At 39.0% G+C, this 22,226-nt stretch overlaps 1 protein-coding gene across 5 annotated transcripts in view; it reads left to right on the forward strand.

Moving 5' to 3' along the window:
- Positions 1-22,226, forward strand: part of PCNX2 (pecanex 2) — a 296,271-nt gene that overhangs the window by 132,330 nt on the left and 141,715 nt on the right. For all 5 annotated transcript variants that reach the window (XM_070471076.1, XM_070471078.1, XM_070471079.1 and 2 more), the window contains 2 exons: positions 4,806-4,898; positions 5,688-5,838. In XM_070471076.1, coding sequence (XP_070327177.1) covers positions 4,806-4,898; positions 5,688-5,838 — 244 coding nt within the window. The remainder of the gene's footprint in view (positions 1-4,805; positions 4,899-5,687; positions 5,839-22,226) is intronic.

Consider the following 22,226-nt stretch of genomic DNA (forward strand, 5'->3'; position numbering starts at 1 on the left):
TTCTGGGTCGGGAAGATCTGCTGGAGAAGGGCTAGGCTACCCACTCCAGTATTCTTGGGCTTCCCTTGTGGCTCAGCTGGAAAAGAATCTGCCTGCAATGCAGAAGACCTGGGTTAAATCCCTGGTTTGGGAAGATCCCCTGGAGAAGGGAACAGCTACCCACTCCAGTACTGTGGCCTGGAGAACAGTCCATGGGGTCACAAAGAGTCAGACACAACTGAGCGACTTTCGCTTCACTGTATTCATCATGACATTAGTGTTGAGCAGAGGAAACAGACACAAACAGATGCATACAGTGTGGTGCCATCTATCAGGTAAAAATAGGCAAACTCAGCTGCTTATAGCTGCATACATAAGTAGCGAACAGTTTTTCTAAAGCAAGAAAGTTGTGTTCATCAATCAGGATAGTTGATGGGCACCCAAAGAGGGTAAGAAAGGGTTTATGACCAGGGAGTCACATACAAGGGACTTCTTGGGTACCAGGAATACTGGATTCTTGAACCAGGCATTCTCACTGAGGCATTCACTTTATAATTATTCCTTATGTTGTCCATAAGTATTTTATATAATTTTCTGTATGCATGGCTCACATTTTTATAAGTGTTAAAGAAATTTTCGTAAAAGAGCATGAAATATAATACACATTTATTCAAATTCTAAAGAGCAAATGATTTCCCAGACTATAGAATCTGTAAGATAAAAATAAATACACACACAGTTAAATTTGAGTGCATAAAAATTTAAACTTCTATATGAAAAAGGGCAACAAAATGCAAATATTTTTGATAATTTCTAAAAATATTTGTTATAAATTTGTAAGTTAAATTATCTTTCTTATACCAATGACTGTTATAATTTTTTAAACTCTATAAGCAAATAATATTAATGCTTCATTTAGGGACCAAATATTTAATAGGTAAATGTATGAACTATACTTACCCTTCTTATAAATAAAGAAATGCAAGTTAAAATGAGATGGTATATTTTGGTCCACTCAGCACAGGAAAAACTAATGATATTGCCAATTGTGACAAGATGAGATCTCTTAGACATTGTATTATATTTGTGTAAATTATTACAATTATCTGATAAGGTGTAATTTATCAAGAATTGTGAAATACTCTTAACCTATGATATAATAAATCTATTTATCATAATTTTTTATAGAGAATTGATTCAAAATATGAAAAAAGACTTAGGTGCAAAAAGATAATGGAGCAAGCAAGCAAGTAGTTGTTTCCTATTCTTGGCAACCCTATGGATTATCACGTAACAGGCTCCTCTTGTCCTTGGGAAGCTCCACACAAGAATACTAGAGTGGGTTGCCATTTCCTCCTCCAAGGGATCTTCCTGACCTAGGATTGAGCCCACATCTTCTGCAGCTCCTTCACTACCAGGCAGATTCTTTACCACTGGGAAGCCTGGGAAGCCCAAAAGATGATTGCAGCATAATTCATTATGGTAAAAAATAGAAGGCAACCCAGTGTCTTAGCAGTTAGGAAATGTTTACATTCAATTTTATTCACTAGATTAATGCTTTGAGGGTCCATTATGATATTGTTGGTATATGTATGTGTTTATATGTATGGCATCACAAGATGGAAAATTATTTGGCCATTAAGTGATGATAGTAAGTCTATACATCTATGTAATCATATCTATAATGTTTACAAAAGAAACTACTGTTGAAAAAGGCAGAAAATTTAAGGTATACTAGATTAGATGTTTAAGAAACATTCATGGAAAAACCCATAGACATAATGATTAGTGCTAGAACTATGGTTCAGCATTTACAGGCCAAAAAACTGGCCCAGAAGACACAGCAACAGTCTCTGAGGTGTGTTTCAAGATTCCTTTCAAAAAATATTTTCCAGAATAAAATTTTTTGGAGCAAAATAATATCTGCTTTTTGGTGGCTATATGAAAAGAAGAAATCATTTCCTTTCTATGTTGCTGATGTTACTGTTACCAATATTAAGTTTGTAATTTTTTATTAGTTAGCATCAAGAGTGAAAAGATGAGCTCTCTTAGACATTGTATTATATTTGTGTAAATTATTACAATCATCTAATAAGATGTAATTTATCAAGAATTGTGAAATACTCTTAACCTATGATATAGTGAATCTATTTATCATAGTTTTTCTAGAGAATTAATTAAAATATGAAAAAAGGTTTGGTAATATCATTAATTTATCCTGTGGTTTTATTAATTAGCATCAAAAGTGAGAAGCTCAATAATTACCATCTACCATCTCCTTTGGTAAGCCTATTCAAAAGTTTTGCCCATGTGCAGTTAGGAATGAGAGTTAGAAAGAGTTGTTGGACTTCTTATTGAGTTGTAAAATCCTTTGTTGGATGGATGTTTTGCAAATCATGTATGTTTGTTTTTCCCAGTCTGTGGCTTGCTTTTTCATTCTGTTAGAAGGTCTTTGGAAGAACAAATATTTTAAATTTTCTTAAAGCTCAATTTATGACTTTATTTTCATTTTCACAGTTGCAGCTTTTAGTGTCTTATTTAGGAAAACTTTGCCAAACCCAAAGTCACTAAGATTTCTTCTTATGTTTTCTTTGAGGAATTTGATAGTTTAGGTTTATGATGCCAGTTGAGTTAATGTTTGTGCATGATGTGAGGTGTCAAGGAGATTTTTTGTTATTGTTTTCTTTTTGTAAATGGCTATCCAACTAAACCAGAATCAGTTGAAAAAAATTTTCCTTTACCTTATTGTGGGGAAAGGTGTCATTTTTACCTTGACCCCTTTGTTTAAAATCAGTTGACTGTTTACATGTTGGCCTATTTCTGGATTTTTTTTTCTGTTCAGGTGGCCTCAATGTCAATTTTGTGGCAATGCCACCAATACCTGATTACCATAGTTTTGCATGTGCATTTTCTGAATCAGATATTGAAAGTCCTCCAACTTTGTTCTTCTTTTTCAAAATTGTTTTACCTAGTCCCCAGTCTAGGTCTGTTGCATTTCCAAGTAAACTTTTGAATTAACTTCCAAATTTGTAAAAAAATAAAATAAAAAACAATCCTATTAGGATTTTGATTGAAATTGCCTTTAAACAATTTTAAGCAGGTCATTTAAAAATGGCATACTTTAACTAACATAGCATTGTTAATCAACTATGCTCCAATACAAAATAAAAAAATTTTTAAATGATAATTTTAAGATAGAATATTTGGGAAAATGTATATCTCTCTTTTGGATAAGCATCAGCAATTTTAAAATGACATAAACCATGTCAATGAAAAATAGTAAAAAAAAATGAATAAATCTCCACAGCCTGAAGATGCAGTGAATTATAGAACTTCCCTCTGGGAGAGTTTGGCCTTCTTTCAAGCATTTAGAATGAAAGAAGATAACTAGATTTTTGCCATTTACTAATAGTAAATTTTTGAGAAAACTTATGATGCAAAAGTTTATAGATTCAGAATTAAAAACCAGTGATTTTCCTGCTCAAAAATCAGATTACCATTACTAAGAATAAATCCAGAATTTTGTTTATCACTATTTGATAGCTCATATATTCAGTACTTGTATATGAATTGTAAACTTTTGAGATAGGAAGTGCAAAGCAACTTTAGCAGCTAATTGGTAAATTGATGTTGAGAGTGGATCTCTTCATTGTATTATAGATTATCCTGACAAAGCCATGTTGATTTTTCATCAGATAGTTCAGGTCATTTTTACTGCATTTAACAGTCCTCCTGGTTTCTTCCTGTCACTTTGGATGACAATTCAGTCAGAAAATCAGCAGCATGACTTGCAAGAAACTCCAGATTTTAATTTTAAAAAGACAGGAAACGATAAAGGTAGGGAGGGAATGTAGGTAAACAGGTATATGGTTTGTACAAAAAGAAAAGAAGGGAGGCTATGGGGAAACAGATGTATATTCTGTATGATTTTCTGGCAGGTAACATTCAAAATAATTATTTAAGAGGCATAATTCATTTTTGATATGATATATTGATATATTTAAACTGATGATTTCAGAGTTTTCAGATAACAATGTGATACCTTAATATGTTCAATAATTATGTACTGCAGCTAATTGGATTCTGTAGAAAGAAAAAATTTAATGATCCCCCAATACTCCTTTTAGCTCTGTCAGTTAGCCAACACTGTACCCTACTGAGCTAACAGGCCATTTTCCATGTATCTGCAGTATTAGTAACATTCTTTGGTTTAACTTTGCTTTGTTTTCCCATGCCTGCTCACTACACAATTCTGTGTGATGGAAAATAAGTAGCAAGTTACTGACATTTCATTTCCTGCATATGTGTACATAATATAAATATACTTAGATTATTTGGAAGTCGCTTTTACCTAATTTAACTGAACTAAAATGTAAAATCTATGTAGGAGCAAACAAAAATGTAAATGTGTAAGAGGCCTCTGTCTGGCCTAGGCTGCGTGCACATTAAAACACAAGCCAGGCCAAAGCCCAGTGGAGATTATTAGCACTTTACCCATCTTTATTAGACCTGGGCATCTCGCACCTGATCTGTGATTGTCAAGAAGAACTTTATGCCTCTTACACGTGTAGAAAATCTCTCCCTGGCTAGTGGATGAGGCATGGCAGTCTGTATTTCCTCTTGCCCTTGCCCCCCTTCTGCCTTAGTTTCCCTGATATTCCCCACATGGGAGGTGCTGAATGGTCCATCCAGCGTGAGCCATTGGGAATAGATCAGTTATGTAGTGTATCTAGGGGTTAAGATCCTGTCACCTGATTTACCTGGTGCCCCAGGGTTGCTGAGAAAAACACAGGAGAGCGAACTGTACAGTTGTTTTCTGTTTGCAGAAGGATATCTTAAAATCGGATCTCATCATCTGCTCGGTGGCTGCCGTTCTGTCCTTTGCGGTCAGTGCCAGCACTGTGTTCCTGTCCTTGCGAGTATGTATCCATTTGACTTTGCACTCTTCCCCTCTCCTCCTTGCCTGTAATAAACAGAGCCCACTGTGCAGCTCCAGGCTATTGAGAGGTTAGTGGAGCCAGAGGAAGAATAGAAGAGAATAGAGAGCTTGGAGGAATATATCTAGGCGTGTTGAGTTGTGTCTGAGATGAGTTTTGGTCCACAACACAGAGTTGATCCAGATGTTTTACCCTTACTGTTTCCCATCCAGGGAATTGTTTGGTTAGCATATTTTATAGAATCCACCATGAGGATGGTCAACAGTCATGACAGGATCACAGCTCACTGCTAAGAGTGGAGAAGGGAGGACTCACCAAATCAGGAATGAGATGGAAGTTGCAGAGCCAAAGCGATTATTGGAACATAATTTTCAGCTGGAAAAACAGCAGTATAGTGAGCCAGATGGGATTTCTGGCTAGAGGTTCTTGCAGACAGCTGCTGTCTCACTTTTCTATCAGTGAAGAAAAGTCTGTTAGCTAAATTTGTTATTCTCCATCTCATCTTTAAAAAAAAAACAAAAAGCAAGAAAAAGTATTCTAATGGGCAGAATGTCTCAGCCTCTTCTGCACTCCGTCTTGGTGGTTCTCAACACAGAGACCAGTTTCAAGTGCTACGGGAGAAATTTTCAGAGGCCTGAAGCAAGAGCTGAGTTTGGCTGTGTGTGCTTTGGGAGGAGCAGGGAAGGAGCATAGTTATGGTTCTGGGTTATTTACAGGCATCCTTCCCCATGCTTCCAGCTACACACTGACTCTTACCTTCTTCTGTTGCAGCCCTTTCTCAGCATTGTGCTCTTCGTCCTGGCTGGAGCCGTGGGGTTTGTAACCCACTACCTGCTCCCCCAGCTGCGCAAACATCACCCGTGGATGTGGATTTCACACCCCATCCTTAAAAACAGAGAGTATCAGCAACGGGAAGTGAGAGGTGAGTAAGGTATCCTTCATGAAAATGGGGTGTGGCGGGAGCTCTGCTTTATACTGAGAGTGTGCACAGCTGTGCTGATGCACTTAATGCTGTGGAAATGTACCCTTAAATATGGTGATGTGCAGATTACTTTATGTGTGCACATATGGTGTGTTAGTCACTCAGTGGTGTCCGACGTTTCGCAACCCTGTAGCCTGACTGTAGCCTGACTGTAGCCTTCCAGTCTTCTCTGTCCGTGGGATTCTCCAGGCGAGAATACTAGAGTGGGTTGCCATTCCCTTTTCTAGGGGATGTCCCGACCCAGGGATCAAACCCAGGTCTCCTGCATTGCAGGCAGATGCTTTACTATTTGAACTGCCAAGGAAGTGTGTGTTTCTCTACAGTAGATAAAGGAGAGCGTGTGTATCTTAAAGTGTGCAGTAATGTTCTCAGAACAAGAAAGTTGAAGTGGGGTGAATTAGAAGTCTGTTTTATGAAAATGATTTGTTGTTATTATTGAGGAAAATTTCATTTATATCATTCAGACCTGAACGTTATGCTGTTCCACGTTCAGCTGATGCGGGACCAAGAATAGCATCACTCAACTTGCCTTATCATCTTCCACAAAACCAGAGGTGGGATGTAGCAGAGGCTGACCTTTGAATTTTGATCCATGACCCCTTGAAATTTTGTTGAATTTGCAGTGCTCACCTAGAACTAGACCCACACCCTGACCTGGACTTGATTGACTTAGCAGTTTCCATGGCTGACTCTGGCCACCATTAAGTAACAGCTTGATAATGACCCTAACAGTGTTTGAGTTTCTAAGTAAAAAAGTCAGAAATTTCCATGTTAGGTCTCTCCAGGCTCTGTGATTGAACAGATGGCAGATGGATTGATTTATCCCCATTTTCAGACATATTGGGCACAGTTTATAGCTATAGTTTGTAACTAGCCAATGATGCTAAGTCTACACAGAACTGTATAGCTCAGTGTAATTTCTCCATTGTTAAATGAGTCATCTAGTCATCTCCATCTTCAGACATGAGGGTATATGAGTAGCACCAAGGTTTGCTGACTCATACTCATAGTTTGCTGACTCAAGGTTTGCTGGACTCAGCCAGGTTTGTCATCGATAACTTCAGTAGACTAGTACTGAAACGATTCAGTGTTGTTTCAAAGACTCAGAAGAACTCAGGTACCACAGTCCCTTATCTTTCCAGTGCAGAAAAAATTTAGCAAAAGGCAAAGAGATAAGAAGTGATTTATTAGAATAGGATGCTTGTGAGGGTTACAGGTGAGCAGGTGAGAGGATGCCATGCCCAGAACTTACTGGGCTGCAGTTTTAAAATCAAAGGAAAAGTGGAGAGGGGTGGAAAATCTTTGTTATTCTTGAATAGATGCAATGCTTCCATCATCATTTCCTCCTGCAGGTTGGGCAGGGGAGTTTTCTTGTCCCTACAAGGTCAAGCTAGGTCCACAAATTATTGCTTTTTGTGTGTACAGAGAGCATGTCCTAACTTACTGAGCTCCCTGGGCAGGATGTGGGTCTCATGCCACCATTGTTTTATTGTTTTGGGGCATGTCTCATGATTCTGTTGCATGGTTTTGTTGCTGAGCAGGCCTGCTTGGTTTTGTGATTAAGCAAACCTGCATTCTTGAGTAATTGTTGCTTTACAGGGGTCTCCCATATTTTCTTACTTACAATACCCTAATGAAATGAACTATTTAAGTACCCACTTCATCCCTTCACTCTGTTCCTATTGGTGTGACCAAAGTAAAAGGGCAGAGGGGAATTAATTTAAGGAGAAATAAAATAATCACTTATGATGCTGCCAAGAATAGAGAACATGTCTGAGAGGCTACCTGGAGCTGCCTTAATTTGAAACAGCGAAATCAACAAAACAGGGTTTTGCTTAGAGGAGAGACATGGCCTGATGGGCCTGCTGGCAGCATAGGGTTTAGAAGGTGAGGGAGGCAGCTCAGACTGTCCTGCCTTCGGACATTTGTTATTCCCACTTACAACACCAGTGACTCACCAAAGATCAAGCTGCATAATACAGTTTTCAAATGCTGTGTTCAATCTTGTTTGCTTCATAAATGCAAATTATTATCAGTAATATAAAAATTGAAGGAAGATGAGCTCAGAGTAGGTGCAGTTGATAATGGTCAGTTCATGTTACAGTCCACCTAGACGGAAAGTGAAAGAAAGTAACAGTGTTGGTCACTCAGTCATGTTCAGCTCTTTGCAACCCAGTGGACTGTGTAGCGCACCAGGCTCCTCTCTCTGTCCATGGGATTCTCCAGACAAGAGTACTGGAGTGGGTTGCCATTCCCTTCTCCAGGGAATCTTCCTGATCCAGGGATCAATCGCAGGCCTCCCTCATTGCAGGCAGATCCTTTACCGTCTGAGCGGTCCATCCAAACCAGTGCCTGTATGCGGGTCAGTCAAGCAACCTGAAGAAAAGACGAGTTTCTTTAGAACTTCTGCAGTGTGAGGGTCACATTTGCCTTTTGTTTCCTTAACTTATTATTGAAATACTAGGTTTTGTTGACATTAGTTGAGTATTATTTCAGCCTCAGTGGTAAGTAGTTGATGGGGATTTGAGGTCAGATGCTTTCACTTGGGAAACTGCATATCTATATCTGTATCGTGTGTGTCTGTGCCTGTACCTCGATACTTACATGCCTTTGGGTTGAGGACAGAGAACGTGACAAAAGAGAGGAAAATAAAGCAGATCAGGTGTAGACTCCCCTCATTGTGGCAGTTCAGAGTGTGGCATTCAACACTGAAAGTTTTCCAAGTGGAAAACTTGGAATTTGTGTGTGTGTGTCCTTGTTTTTTACCCCTGAATCTAAGAGAACCCAGCCTAAATTAGAATCATTTAGACATTTTAAATATGAATGATCTTTTCAGTACAAGGGTCAAGAGTAAGAAAGGAGAGTGTGTTTGTATGTTGATGTCCCCTCTTGGAGGACTGAGTGGGTGGGCAGCTCTGGGCCTCTGTCCTTTATGATGGGCAGAAGACGTTCCCCTTGGGACCACGGGCTTCAGTAGAGGCTTGGTGGATATTTCTCACTTGCCTACATTAGCTGTTTATAATCCACCTGAAATCTGGCCAAGAGTAATAGATTTAACAAATTAGGCTCATAATGAAAAACAGATAGCATTTCAAAATTGTGTGTTGGAAGGAAAATCCAAATACTTAAAATATGTTAGTATGAATGTATTGAAGACTCCTTACCCATTTTGATGTCATCCGCCGCCTGTTTTCTCGCTTTCTCCTCCTGGCTGCCTTTCTGCCTTTTAGGTATTTCCTTCTTTATTCCTTCTACTAGCCAGAAAACATGCATAGGAAATTCATGCTGATCATATACCTTTAATGTGAGAATATGTCAAACCTTCTTTCTCATATGATCACAGAATATTTTGGAAAAGCAGAGCAGGGCTGGTAGGTCTGTGGATACCACTGTGATCCCTGGTCCTGCAGTAGGCATAGCTAACAGAGAAGAGTCCTAAAACGGGCCAGTAGCAGACTTTACCAATCAGTTGGAGTTGGCATGTGTATCAAGGCCTGAGTGTTGTGTCTGTCTTGAAGTTTATATAATACTATCCCACCTCTTTACTGGGAGAAACCTGACACCCAGAGATGTCAAGGGACGTTGACCCAGGTCCCAATAAGTTTGTGGCCAGTGAATGATCAGAACCCAGGTGATCTCACTCCCTCTGGTCGTATACTATTTCTGCTACCCATATTGCTCTCAGTGTACTGGGAAGATGATGTGCCAAAAAACACACAAAAAAGCAAATAACAACAAAAACAACATCCAGTAGAAGGCTCAGACCCTGAATGAAGAGGTTATCGTTAACTTCATGTCCATCGATTGTATGCGTGCGCAGCTGTGTCTGACTCTTTGTCTTTGTGACCTATGAACTGTAGCCCGCCAGGCTTCTCTGGTCCATGGAATTTTTCCAGGCAAGAATACTGGAGTGTGTTGCCATTTCCTTCTCCAAGGGATCTTCCTGACCCAAAGATTGAACCTGCGTCTCTTACATCTCTTGCATTGGCAGGCGGGGTCTTTACCACTGAGCCATCTGGGAAGCCCAGCTGGCATGCCCATTGGTTAAGCTGTTCCAACTGGTTGGTTCTGTGTATTAAATGGAAATAAATGAGGTTTAAAAATTAGATGTTGCATTAGGATCTGGTGCATGGTAGGTATTTAATAATATTGGTTGAATGAATGAATGAATGAATGATTGGTGCTTTGTAAATTCACTGAAGGAAGAGTTCCCCACAGACAGGAAAAGCCCGGAGGTAAAGGCTTGTTTGAAGGGCTCTAGTCTATGTGTATAATACGATGCATACATAGAGATTCACCCCACTGCAAAATATGGTTGCAGGAAAAGCTTAAGCTATAATTTTTGGATACATTAGAATAAATGAATAAAGGATTATAGAAATCATTAAAATATCAATTGAAAAATCTCATTTGCATTTAACCAAATTCACTATTATAAAATTAATTCACAATTGAGTCCTCAGTTTGTAATCCTTAAATGAGATTTACTGTGCATTTTAACAAATCTTGCCTGTTGATTTGCAGATAGACTGGTTTTTCCATGTGAAAGACTTGGTTCCAACAGATGATGCTTTTTCTAATGTATTTTTCATTTATAATTCTCTGTTGGCTCAGCTGGTAAAGAATCCACCTGCATGTGGGAGACCTAACTTTGATCCCTATCAGCCCCTGGGTTGGAAAGATCCCCTGGAGAAGGGAATGGCTGCCCACTCCAGTATTCTGGCTCGGAGAATTCCATGGACTATCCATGTGGTCACAAAGAGTCAGATGTGGCTGAGTGACTTTCACTTTGCTAATACATACTGTTAAAAGCCAAACAGGACAAGTTGTGATGAAAAGCAGCAGTCCCTGGTCAACTTTTTCTTGATTCTTCCTTACTTTTTACTCTAGGTCTTTCTTCAATATTTAGCATAATTCTTGCAAATAATGTGCATGTTCTTATCTTTCTTGATATTTCAGATTTGCCTGTCTACTGACACTCTTATGAATAATAAAGATCTCTCTCTCTTCTCTTTCCTCATGTATGAACATTTTCCCCTACTCCTTCCTCCTAATATGATTTTTGTTGAACATATATTCAGTTTTTTTCCTAATCATATATGTGTATGTCATTGTTCATGTCTAGTTCATTAGTGTACCCTGCTTGCATTTCCTTTCTTGTTTAGATTTCTGTTTTTGCATCTCATAGCCTTTCTAATTTCTGTTCTGTTTTTGTGTTTCCTAGTCTTTCCAATAACTATGTAAAATATCTCTTAATTTAACTTTCCACACAGTTTCCACAAACTTGAAAAATATTAGTTCCATCCTTTCCCAGACTCCCTCTGGAACCTATTTCAATTGTTCCTTGTTTATTCCCTTTGAATGAAACACATCCTCTGGTCACTTCAGGGAAAGGGTGCATGGTAGGGAAATGTTTTGAGGCTTCATCTATCTCAAAGTGTTTCATTCTACTTTGCACTTAACGGAGAGCTTGGAGCTTGTAAGGGGTTAAACACTTCATCCTAAGCTAATGTCCTATTGTTTTCTATCTCCTGTTGCAACTGGCGAAAAGTCTGATGTCTTCCTGGATCTTGGTCCTTTGTTTGTGACCAGATGTTACCCTGCAGGAAGCTTTTGGAAAATTTAGGAGGGAATTCAACTGTCATGGCCCAGAGAATAGGCTCTGAACACGGCAGGGCTCAGACCCTGTCTCTGTCGCTATTAGTTGAGCTTAACTTTTGTGATTCATCTATAATTATGGGTTCCTACAACAAAGATTTATTGGGGGATGAAATGAATCAAGGCAATACATGTAGAGCATTTGGCAAGGTCCTTGACAGGCAGACTGCACTCAGTAAGTACATCCTGTCCCTCCTCTTCTCCAGGATTCTGCATTCAGTTATTTTACACCTTGTTTTGTGCCTCATTTCACCCATTGTGCTCTAAGTTGGTGACCCTTTATGATCTGGATAGACACGTGGTGAAATTTTTGCCAGCAGAAGATAGTACTACTAGAATGACCTAGCTTACAGACTTTCCATGGAGATTAACTCCAACCAGATAAAATCTTTTGAAATGTATATAGCGCTAGAGGAAAGAATAAGGCATGTCTGATTTCAGAACCTAAAGGCTGTACTGGGATCTATGGGATGGTCTCCATGTGTGTGATGAGGAAACGCCATGGTTCTGGAAAAAAGGATGTATCCTTACCCTCTTTTTCTCTCCACATAAAGAGACGCTAGCAAAGAGATAGTTAGAGACCTAGGAACCCTCCAATGCCTCTTTAATTCAAAGTTACTCAGATGGACCAGTGCTACCTGAGAAATAGTCTCATTTGCTACAATGTTTCTGAAAGAGTGTTACAAATGCCAAAGAAGTGGCTTAGGGCTGATGTGTCAGAAAATAACCTGCCAGCTGGCAGCCTGCCTTAGTGTTCTTACTGTTTTCACGTACCTTCTCTTCCCCTCCTCTTCTTTCCCTTCCTGCCTGGCTCTGCTTCTTCTGCCCTCATCTTCTGGCCCATCTCCTCCTGGTCAACTGGGGAACGTATCTTCCTCTGTCAGCCTGCACAGACTGGAGGGGGCTGCAGGGGACTGGCAGTGAAAACAGGCCTGCCCAACAGCAGGAAGACAGACAAGTGGAATCCAGAGTTCTTTGCTCACAGGGGAGCGAGGCAGAGGGACTCCTGGAGAAGCACAGGCCAGCCCCAGGCAGTGTTAAGAGAGAAAGGGTTTGGGGACAGAGTTCAGCCATCAGCTGCCAACCTCAGACTCCCACTCTCTCTCCAGTAAGCCATGGAATTTTTATCAGGTGCCCCCTGGGGTTCTTCTAAACTGCTGATAAATTTAAAACAATGCAGAAGTAAAATAAGTGGGGAAAGATTAAAAAAAAAAAACTAACATTGAAAATTAGGCAGTCTTTTTATCTGGCTGCATCATGAAGCATGTGGGATCTTAGTTCCCTGACCAAGGATTGAACCTATGCCCCCTGGCATGGAAGTGTGAAGTCTTATCCAGTGGACCACCAGGGAAGTCCCGGTAAGCCTTACTGTGCTGGATTTGATGTATGCAGGTTGGCAATGCAGCAACTTTGAGCTCTCTGGGCCGAGCATGCATGGGAAGGCAGGCCTGCAAAGAGGAGGAACGATGCCAGTTCCCAGCTAGAGTAGGTGAGGCCCCTGGGATGGGGGCTGACTCAGGCTCCCTGCCATGCGTCTGTTGGGATCTTATCTAAAATCACATAACCCTCACGGCGCTTTACGATATGATAATTGACATAGATGCCAGTGGAAAAATAGATTTAGTGTTTTAAAATAATCTTGTCATTGAAATAATATATACATCATACTTTACTTGAGGGGAGGAATTCTGATTTTGTAAATTTGTCATTCATCAAGCACCTGCTACTTACTAGGTGCTGTGCTGGATGTTGATGATACAAAAAATGGATAAGAACATAATCCTTGCTCTTGGCAAGGTGGTTGTTCTCACAAGAAGTGTCTTCCTTCAGTGCCCATGGCGAGAACGTCTGAAAGTTTCTCTTAACCCTTTTTTTGTGAACATTTTGAGCTAACCATCTTTATGTGAAAAATTGATAAATGATTCACTAGTATTTTTAGTTTTAAATACTATGGATTAATATTGGTAGAGGACCTTTCTACCAGGAAGGGAGGGTACATTATTTCCTGAGTCTCCTAAGAATTTCTCCATCCCTTTGAGGAGCTGTGAAGAGTATATTTTTAATCCCCACTGAATTGATGAAAAAAAAAAAGTCAGTGGGATGGTTTTGGGGAAATGAGCTAAACATTTTAAAAAATTGAATTAGACTTTGTATCAGATGAAAATCCAGATGGATTAAAGATTTAAATTGTTTTAAAGAAAGAAGAAGAAAGAAAAGAATCAGAATAGCACTGCAAAAAATATAGGTCAAGTTATATAATCTTAGTTAGGGAAAGAGAAAAAGAATTTTCAAACATGATTCCAAACTCAAAAATCACCAAAGAAACAACTAAAAAATTGTATTCCTTGAAACACATGAGCTTTATTATTGTGATTCCTGAATGTTCCCACCTTGTATTTCTCTAAGATGTTTACCATGATATTGAACCTGATAATAGTTACTAAGCAGTTCAAAAACATTTATAGCCACTGTCACATGCCAAGGACCATGTGAATGCTGATGAAGCACTTGGGAGCAAGGCCAGCATGGTCTCACCCCAGGACAAAAGGAAGGGGGCCAGGAGTGGATCCCGAACTTCTGTAAGGCAGGCAGTGCCTCACCATGGGAGCCCCAGCTTCTCAAACTTTGTTCTGTTAGGTGTCTGCTTTTGTTATTTACGTCAGTAATCAGTGATGTTGCCTGAATCTGCTGAGTGGCTCCATGAACAGAGTACAGTGCTAAATGTCAAATATGAGGACGAAAGACAGCCCTGGACCCCTGGCTGTACTAAAGAGATGAACATTCATCACACAGATTAATATATTTGCAAGGTGTTTAAAGTCCAGTGAAGGAAAAGTATAGGGGGCTAGGAGGGAGTTATAAAGGGATCTTAATTTAGATTTGAGGGAAAAAGAAAGGCTTCTTTGAGAAAGTACAACTAATTAAAGCCGGAAAGATAACGAAAGGGTTAGACCTCAAAATGGGGGAGAAGAAGCCACAGGCTCACTGTGAATTTGCGAATTTGGGAATGGGAAGGTCGTGAGAACCTTGGGTTTGTCTTAAACAGAATTTTAGGCTCTAAGTGGCAGGGTGCTGTGATTTGCTTTCCATTTAAGAATGATGACTCAATTCCTGCTACTGATTTGGGTAGTTAAAGCTGTTTTTTAAGGGAATAAACCTTTACATGTATACATTTTAGTAGTAAGGACTTGGCCCAGCAAGAGAGATGAGAGTGAGAAATGCTCATAGGAAAAGCAGTTGCTTATAATAAGGGGGCGCAACCAGCTGGGATGCAGTGAATCTATTTTGCAGGGTCTCTCTGCCTTACATGCCTTGGTGTGACCAGGCAAGTTGAACCCGAGGTGTACCCCTATTGAAATGTTTATAAATATGTTGCTACAAAGCAGGAAGCCTCATGTTCTTGAAGCTTGTCAGTCATAATTCAAGATTTGAATTGGAACAAATTGTCTTCCTTTTATCTTTTATCCTAAAGATGATAAAAACATCCTGGGGATTTTTTTAAATTAACTTTTAATTATTGAGAGGCTCTAGTTTTAGTAACATCTAAATAAAACACAACCTGAAAAGCATTCAGTCATGATAAATCACATGTAAATTTGTAAGTGGTAGAGTTAGTTTGCATTCTTTTTCTCAAGGGCCTACTATTTCAGGGAAAAGAGAAATAATAATGTTAAAGAAATATTTTTTTTATAGTCTCTTTGTGTATTCGGAACATTACAGAAAGACAGTTATAAAATATCATTGCAAAGATTTTCTTTTTAACTTGACTTTGTGTGAATACTGAGACAGTCTGGGGACTTAAACATATTTGTCATGTTACTGCCTTTGTAAGCTTTTTGTCTTACTAGTTTTTCATGGCCACCCTCATAATGAAGGATTAACTTTAGTCTTTTAGAATTCAGAATTCTGGATCACACTTGTGTTTTAACTTTCTCCTACATTATTATTCATCCTTATATTTGTTTCCCTTCTACTTCCAAATAGAAATGTCCAGTACATTTATCTGTTAAACATTTTCTACAATCTAGAGATTGTAGCATTTAATTGGAATAATTGACTGAACTTGGTAGAAGGATTCTAGCAATATATAAAAATGAGCATGAAATTGATTTGCCTCCAATTCAGTTTCAATGTGCAGTAGTAGCAGAACTTGAAGTCAAGAGTATGGTGTTGGTGACCTCTGGGATTCACTATCTACTGTGTCCCTCCTCGATACTGATTTGAACTCCCTTTCCACATCCTTTTCCATTCCCACTTTGACTAGATGTTATACTGAATGCAAACCATGGAACCCCTGCCTTGGGGTGAATCATCATCTAAAATGTTTTCCTCTTTACATGTAGTTTGTATACCCATGCTTGTTGGTGTATGCAGACAGTGTAAAATGTATTCACAGTCCCTGCAACTAGAGATTCAGAATTAATCAGTGGGAGGCATGTGGAGCTTCTGTATCACACTGAGATGTCAGCTGTTGTCACTTTCAATTCCCTGGCAGCACCTCAGGTAGTAAGCTAGAGCTGAATTATGCAGTGCAACCAGTCTTTTTTTTTTACTCTAGGGGTGCTATTGAATAGTAAAGATTTTTGCAACTTATGAATGAATTGATTTTTAGTCCTCTTGAAATTCTTTTTATCCTTCAGAAGTCCAGCAAACAATTCTTTTGCAGCTATCATCTTGCTTCTAAGTAGAGACCCAGTTATTAAAGACCTGGGGCCTTAGCTGTTCTTATATGTTATTTTGACCATATTGAATGCTAGTCCTACAAGCTTGCTGTTTTAAAGGCAGACAGCAAACTAGTGCTTACAAGCCAAGACTTTTACAGCCTAACTCTCTTAGCTACATGCCTTATAATCTTGTCTTTGATGTAGTTTCACACATGTGCACAGAGGGTTAATATCTTACCGAATAAGTACTTCTGCTCTCAAATATTTGGGAAGACATGGATGATGAATTTTGAGCTTATTAGTGATTTCTATATTATTTGATATTCATTGCTTTGTGTGTTTCTGGAATGGATAAACTGAAATTCTATGGCAAACCCATATTTGTTATCATTATCTGCAGTAAATCCTTGTGCACTGCAATGGGATTGTCTGCCTACACTCAATCAGCTTTATCTCCACTTACTGGAATATATCATCTACTGAAATTAAATGTGACAAGCACTTGAAAATCTGGATCATACCCCCCATCCATGTGGCACCCAGGTCACTCTTGGATGATGAACCACTGAAACATTTATTTTAATTCAGATATTTTTCTAACTGCACTGCAGGATGAGATTGGCTTATATTTCTCTTAATTTACATGTTTTTGCAGGATTCTAGCTAAGGTTGTCATGTTTCTCTGAATTGGTGACAAATGTTGATAAAACTCTATAAATGTATTTTTATAAGCAAGCCGAATTGCATTTGATGTGATAGCCTCAGTCTGACATTGTTGATGTCTTATAAATTGAGAAATCAGAAAAAATAATTTTGTATAGAAGGAAACCTAGCTCTAACTGACTATACTTTATGAGAGATTAAAATAAGAAATGTTGTTTAATATGTTATTGTTAGACAGCTTTTTGTTTTTGGAATCAAAAAAGCAATTACAAGAGGCTGCTTATTTTAAAAATCCCTCTTTTCATTTTAATTATTCAGAGTTGCCCCCAACCACCAAAATAAGATGATAAATGAACATTTATTGAACCTTAACTCTAGGTTAGGCATTATGCTAGGTACTTGAAATACTGATTAAGACATAGCACCTACTCTTGACAGACTCACAGTCTAATGGGAAGATTAGTATATTTAAATGAATATTTATTCTGGTATGACAGGTGCTATAATTGTAGAATTCACAGTGTACAGTAATGACTCAAAGAAAGAGCACATCTTGCTTCAAAACCAAAGGTAATATACAGAATGCAGGCAGAAAGTGGGGTGCATGGTTTATAAAGAATTTTAAAACAGTAACAAATCCAATTAGAAGTTGGACTCTGTTTTGCTGTCATTATGCTGACAGTTCTAAACAGTGTTAGTGATAAAGACTCTTCCTACTGGGATGGACTTCAAATGCCCTGCCCTTGGCCACCACTGGTGGTGACTGTATTGGGAGTGGTAATGGGTTGGGGAGGGGGCCAAGAAAAGCTCCAGAAGGCAAGGTGACATATTTTGTAAAAAGATGAGGAATTTGTCAAGTAGGAAATTTGGAAGGATAGTCCAAGCAGGCACCAGGCACGTATATGAAGACATCTAGAACAGCATGCTTGACTGCCATCCTGGGGGAAATAGCAGTCGTTTTCAGTAGATGGTGATGACCCATTAGATATCCAAATGGGAAAAATGTCAGTCTCAACCACCATCTTGTAAGATAGTGTATTATACACAATAACCGGTTCTAAATACCATGCAGATCTAAATGTAAAATTTATAACAATTATAGTTTTAGAGGAAAGTAGAAGGTGGTCATGGCCTTTGTCTTTTGAACAGAACACAGAAATCTTTAAAAGGAAAAATAGATGAGAACTTGGAGCATATTCAAACTATTTCTCTTTTACAGGAGATACTATTAGGAGAGTTAAAAAGCACCCCACAAAATGGGAAAAGATTTTTCCCGTTGCATATATGTGAATAAAACCTGATGCTTAGGATGTACGCAGAACTCTTAAAATTATGAAGGAAAGACATATAATCCAGTAGGAAAAAGAACCAGGCAATAGCCATGAAGAACTGCTTCAGCAGAGTGTACATCCAAATGGCCAGTGAGCACATGAAAAGGCACTCAGCTGCGTTCATCATTAGGAAAATGCGTAATAAAACCATAACATGACAGCACCATACACCCACCCGTGCAGCTAGAATGAAGGAGGGGAAGATGTTCTGGCAAGGATGTGGAGCAAGTGGAAGGAAAGCTTTGTATTGTTTGTGGGTGTATAAATTGTCTCAGTACCATTGGAAAGTTGGCAACACCTCCTGGAGCTTTCTATGTGCACACTTAATAACCTAGTGATTCCATGCCTAGATACATACTCCACAGAAATGGCCCGTGTTTATCAGAAGATATGTGAAAAATGTTCATAGCAGCACTCTTCACAGTAGATACTGGAAACTCACCGTATGCTCATGAACAGTACCTTGGAAAAAAGCTGTATGTTCAATAAGTAGATGACTCTATGGCAGTGAGAGTGAACAAATGACAACCGCACTCAAAAATGTGGAGGAATCTCACAACACTGCTGAGCAAAAGACACATAAGAATAGTAGGCAAAATAAACTGCTGTTCAGGGATTAGGCAGTGGTTACCTTGTGGGGTGGTGGCTGTAAGCAGGCATGAGGTGCTTTGAGGCTGTTTTTCAAGCTAAGTACCAGGGACACAGCTCTGTGTGTGTGTTTTATGCACGTTTCTGTGTATAAAAGAGATAAATGAAAAGGTTTAAAAAAAAAAAATCCAGCATTGATAATCCAGGGAGGCAGTTCAATATAGGATGTAAGTGGAAAACTGATGGAAGGTGATTCCATAGAATTATATAGCAGCATATTATGAAAAGCCTATATGCTATATTAGGGTACTTGGGGTGTATGGATAGACACAGTGGAGAATAATGAAGACTATGAAATATACAGTGGCTAAATGTACATTTCCAAGAGTTCTTTGATGACAACAGGACAGAAAAACAGATGGTGTGTAAAGAAACTGGAGCCCAGGAGATCATCCATTCATTTACTCAGCGCATATTTATTGAAGGATTACTGTGTCAACAGGGGGAATCTGGTAGTGAACAAGACAAAGTCCTTGCCCTTGTAGAGCTTACCCTGTTGTGGAGAAAGCAGAAAACAAATAGCACACAAATAAAGACACAAAGTATCAATTCGAGACATTTTATAAAGTTTATAAAGACTAAAGAAATTGTGACACAAGGAGGCTGTTTTGGATATGGTAGTAAGAAAGGGACCTACTAAGGATATACTACTTGAGCAGACTTAAAAAGGATGAGTGAGTGAGTTATAAAAATATCTGAAGAGGAAAGTCCTAGGCAGAATGGACAGCAGATGCAAACTTCTGAAAGAGAGCAAACTTGGTGTATGTAATATTCAAGGAGGATCACCGAGGATGAGAATGCATACTGGAGAAAGTGGTTGGAAATGAGATTAAAAAGGTAACAAAGTGCCAAATTACAAAGGTCTTCTAAAACATGGTAAGGACATTGGATTTTCTCTTAGTCAAGAGATAGGAGAAGGCTAAATATCATGGCAGATACCTCCAAATCTTGATGGGTTAGCAAAATAAAAGCATGTGTTCATGCAAAGTCCAATGGGATGTGATCAAAAGGTTTTTTCTAGTCATTGTCCCTAGCATAGTGGAGGGTCATGGTCACTTGGGGTATAAGATTTCTTCAGTATTTGGAAGCCTCGCCTTATGGTTTCAGGGTTACTCTAGAATGTTAACATTTTTGTGCCGGCAGATAGAAGGAAGAAGACGCATGGAGAATCATGTACCCAGTACCTAGCCAGTTGACTAGGAAATGACACACTTCTGCTCTCATTTTTTTTGGCAAGAATGAGTCACATGATCCTCCCATATGCAAGGAATAACCAGTTGGGCAGCCACTTAACCAGCATCAGTTCCATGAAAAAGGGGGGTGTGAATCTTTGGGGATCAACTAAATAAAATTTGACACAGGATTTTTATCATAATTAGGATGAAAAGCCATGGGAGACAGATGAATAGGGTATTAACAATGTCTTAAAAATTCCTCTGGCTGCTGGTTGGATTATAAATTGTGGGTCTGGGGACATTAAAACAAGCAAGGAGTCCAGTTTTAAGGAAGTGTCATCAATCTAGGTGAGAAATGATGATGACTTGGTGTGATGGTAGCACAAGAGGAGAAATATGGTTAAATTTGGGATAGATTTTGAAGATAGAGCCAGTAAGATTTATATGCTTATAGTTTGGAGGTGTAAGATCCAACCTAGAAGAGACTAAGGAAAGGATTTTGGCCTGAGAAACTAGGTGATGGGGAGTACCATTTAATGAACTATTGTCCAAATGGCATCTTTCTTCTCAAGCGTCATCTTCTTAATTGTGTCTCTCATGCCACTCTATTTTACATTGCTGTCCATATGAACCACCCAGAACTCTTGATCCTCTTCACTCTATTCTTTCATTCATTACCCATCCTTTATTATATACTGTGCAGTTTACATATTCATTATGTTTTGTTGATTGTCTATACTAGAATGTAAGATCCATCAGGGCAGACATTTTGTAATGTTTTGGATGCTCATTATGCCATAAGAAAATATCTGGTGTAGAGTTGTCTGTCTCACTTGTGGAATGGATGAATGGTGGACATGGGAGGAGTAGGTTTAGGTGAGAGCATGAAATGAAGACCTTGGCTGAGATGCTTATTAGAAATTCCAAATATGTTTAAAAGATAGTTGGATATACTGGTTTGAAGCCCAGAAAAGAGGTCCATGCATGGAGATATATTTTTAGCAGTCAACAACATATTGACAGTAAATGTTTAAGGCCATGGAACTGGATAAGATCATATAGGGAATTACTAGAAGTATGGGGTAATAAACTGGATCAGATACTGCTGGGAGGTTGAGTAAGATGAGGACTGAGGCTGACCATTGAATAGCAATGGGAGGTCCTTAGAAAAGCAGTTTCATGAATTGCTTGGAATGAGACTCTGGAGTGAACTGGAGTGAACTCAGAAGACAAAAGGAGTTAAGTTATGGAGAAAGTGAGTGTAGTCAATTTTTTTTTATTTTGGAAATTATTACAAAGGGGTGCAAAGAAATAGGGCAGTATCTGGAAAATATCCAGCATCTGGAAGGAAAATGGTCAAGGGAGGGTATCTTTTTTTAGGACTAAAGATATTACAGTGTATTTATATTTTGATGAGGATGATTCAATACAGAGAGAATAAGTAGGAGAATGGGCCTGCACAGAGAGAGGTCCTTATGTAGGTGAGGAATAATGGCATCCAGTGCACACAAATGACAGGGTTAGGAAAGAGAGAGTTCATTATGATAAAAGACAGTTACAATTTTTTTAAGCCTAAGAGACGGCATATCTGAACAGTGAAACTAGAAGAGAGGAGATAGGTGAGAAGCACATAGACTCAACATAGTCTACTCCTGTATAGAGGAAGAACTAGAACAGTGATTCGCAAACCCGAACACATATCAGAATCACTTGTAGGGTTTGTGAAACACGGATTGCTGGGCCCAGCCCATAGGTTTCTGACTCAGCTGGCCCAGGACTGCATCTGAGAATCTGCATTTCTAACAAGCTTCCTGGGGATGCTGATGCTGATGGTACCTGTTTCTGTACTGTGTGGGTGTGGAGACCAGCAGCGTCGGCATCCCCTGGAAGTTTGTTAGAAATGCAGGGTGTCCGGCTCCACTCTGGACCTATTGGGTCAGATTCTGCCTTTTAATAAGTAGTTTATTTGCATGTCCAAGTTTGAGAATCGCCGTTCTAGGACAGTATTTTTCAGCCTTGTCCTCAAGTGATTCCAACATGCAATCATGATTGAGAACAACCGAGTCAGGGTGACCCCACAGTAGATTGCCTGCATGACTAAGCAAATGCATGTCTCATTAAATAAGATAAAGAGTTCATGAGGAGGAGCGGGGGTGTGGAGGTTGACTGAGTTCATGTTGTATTTGAAG

Source organism: Odocoileus virginianus, chromosome 7 (genome assembly GCF_023699985.2).
Source record: "Odocoileus virginianus isolate 20LAN1187 ecotype Illinois chromosome 7, Ovbor_1.2, whole genome shotgun sequence".
Lineage (NCBI taxonomy): Eukaryota > Metazoa > Chordata > Mammalia > Artiodactyla > Cervidae > Odocoileus > Odocoileus virginianus.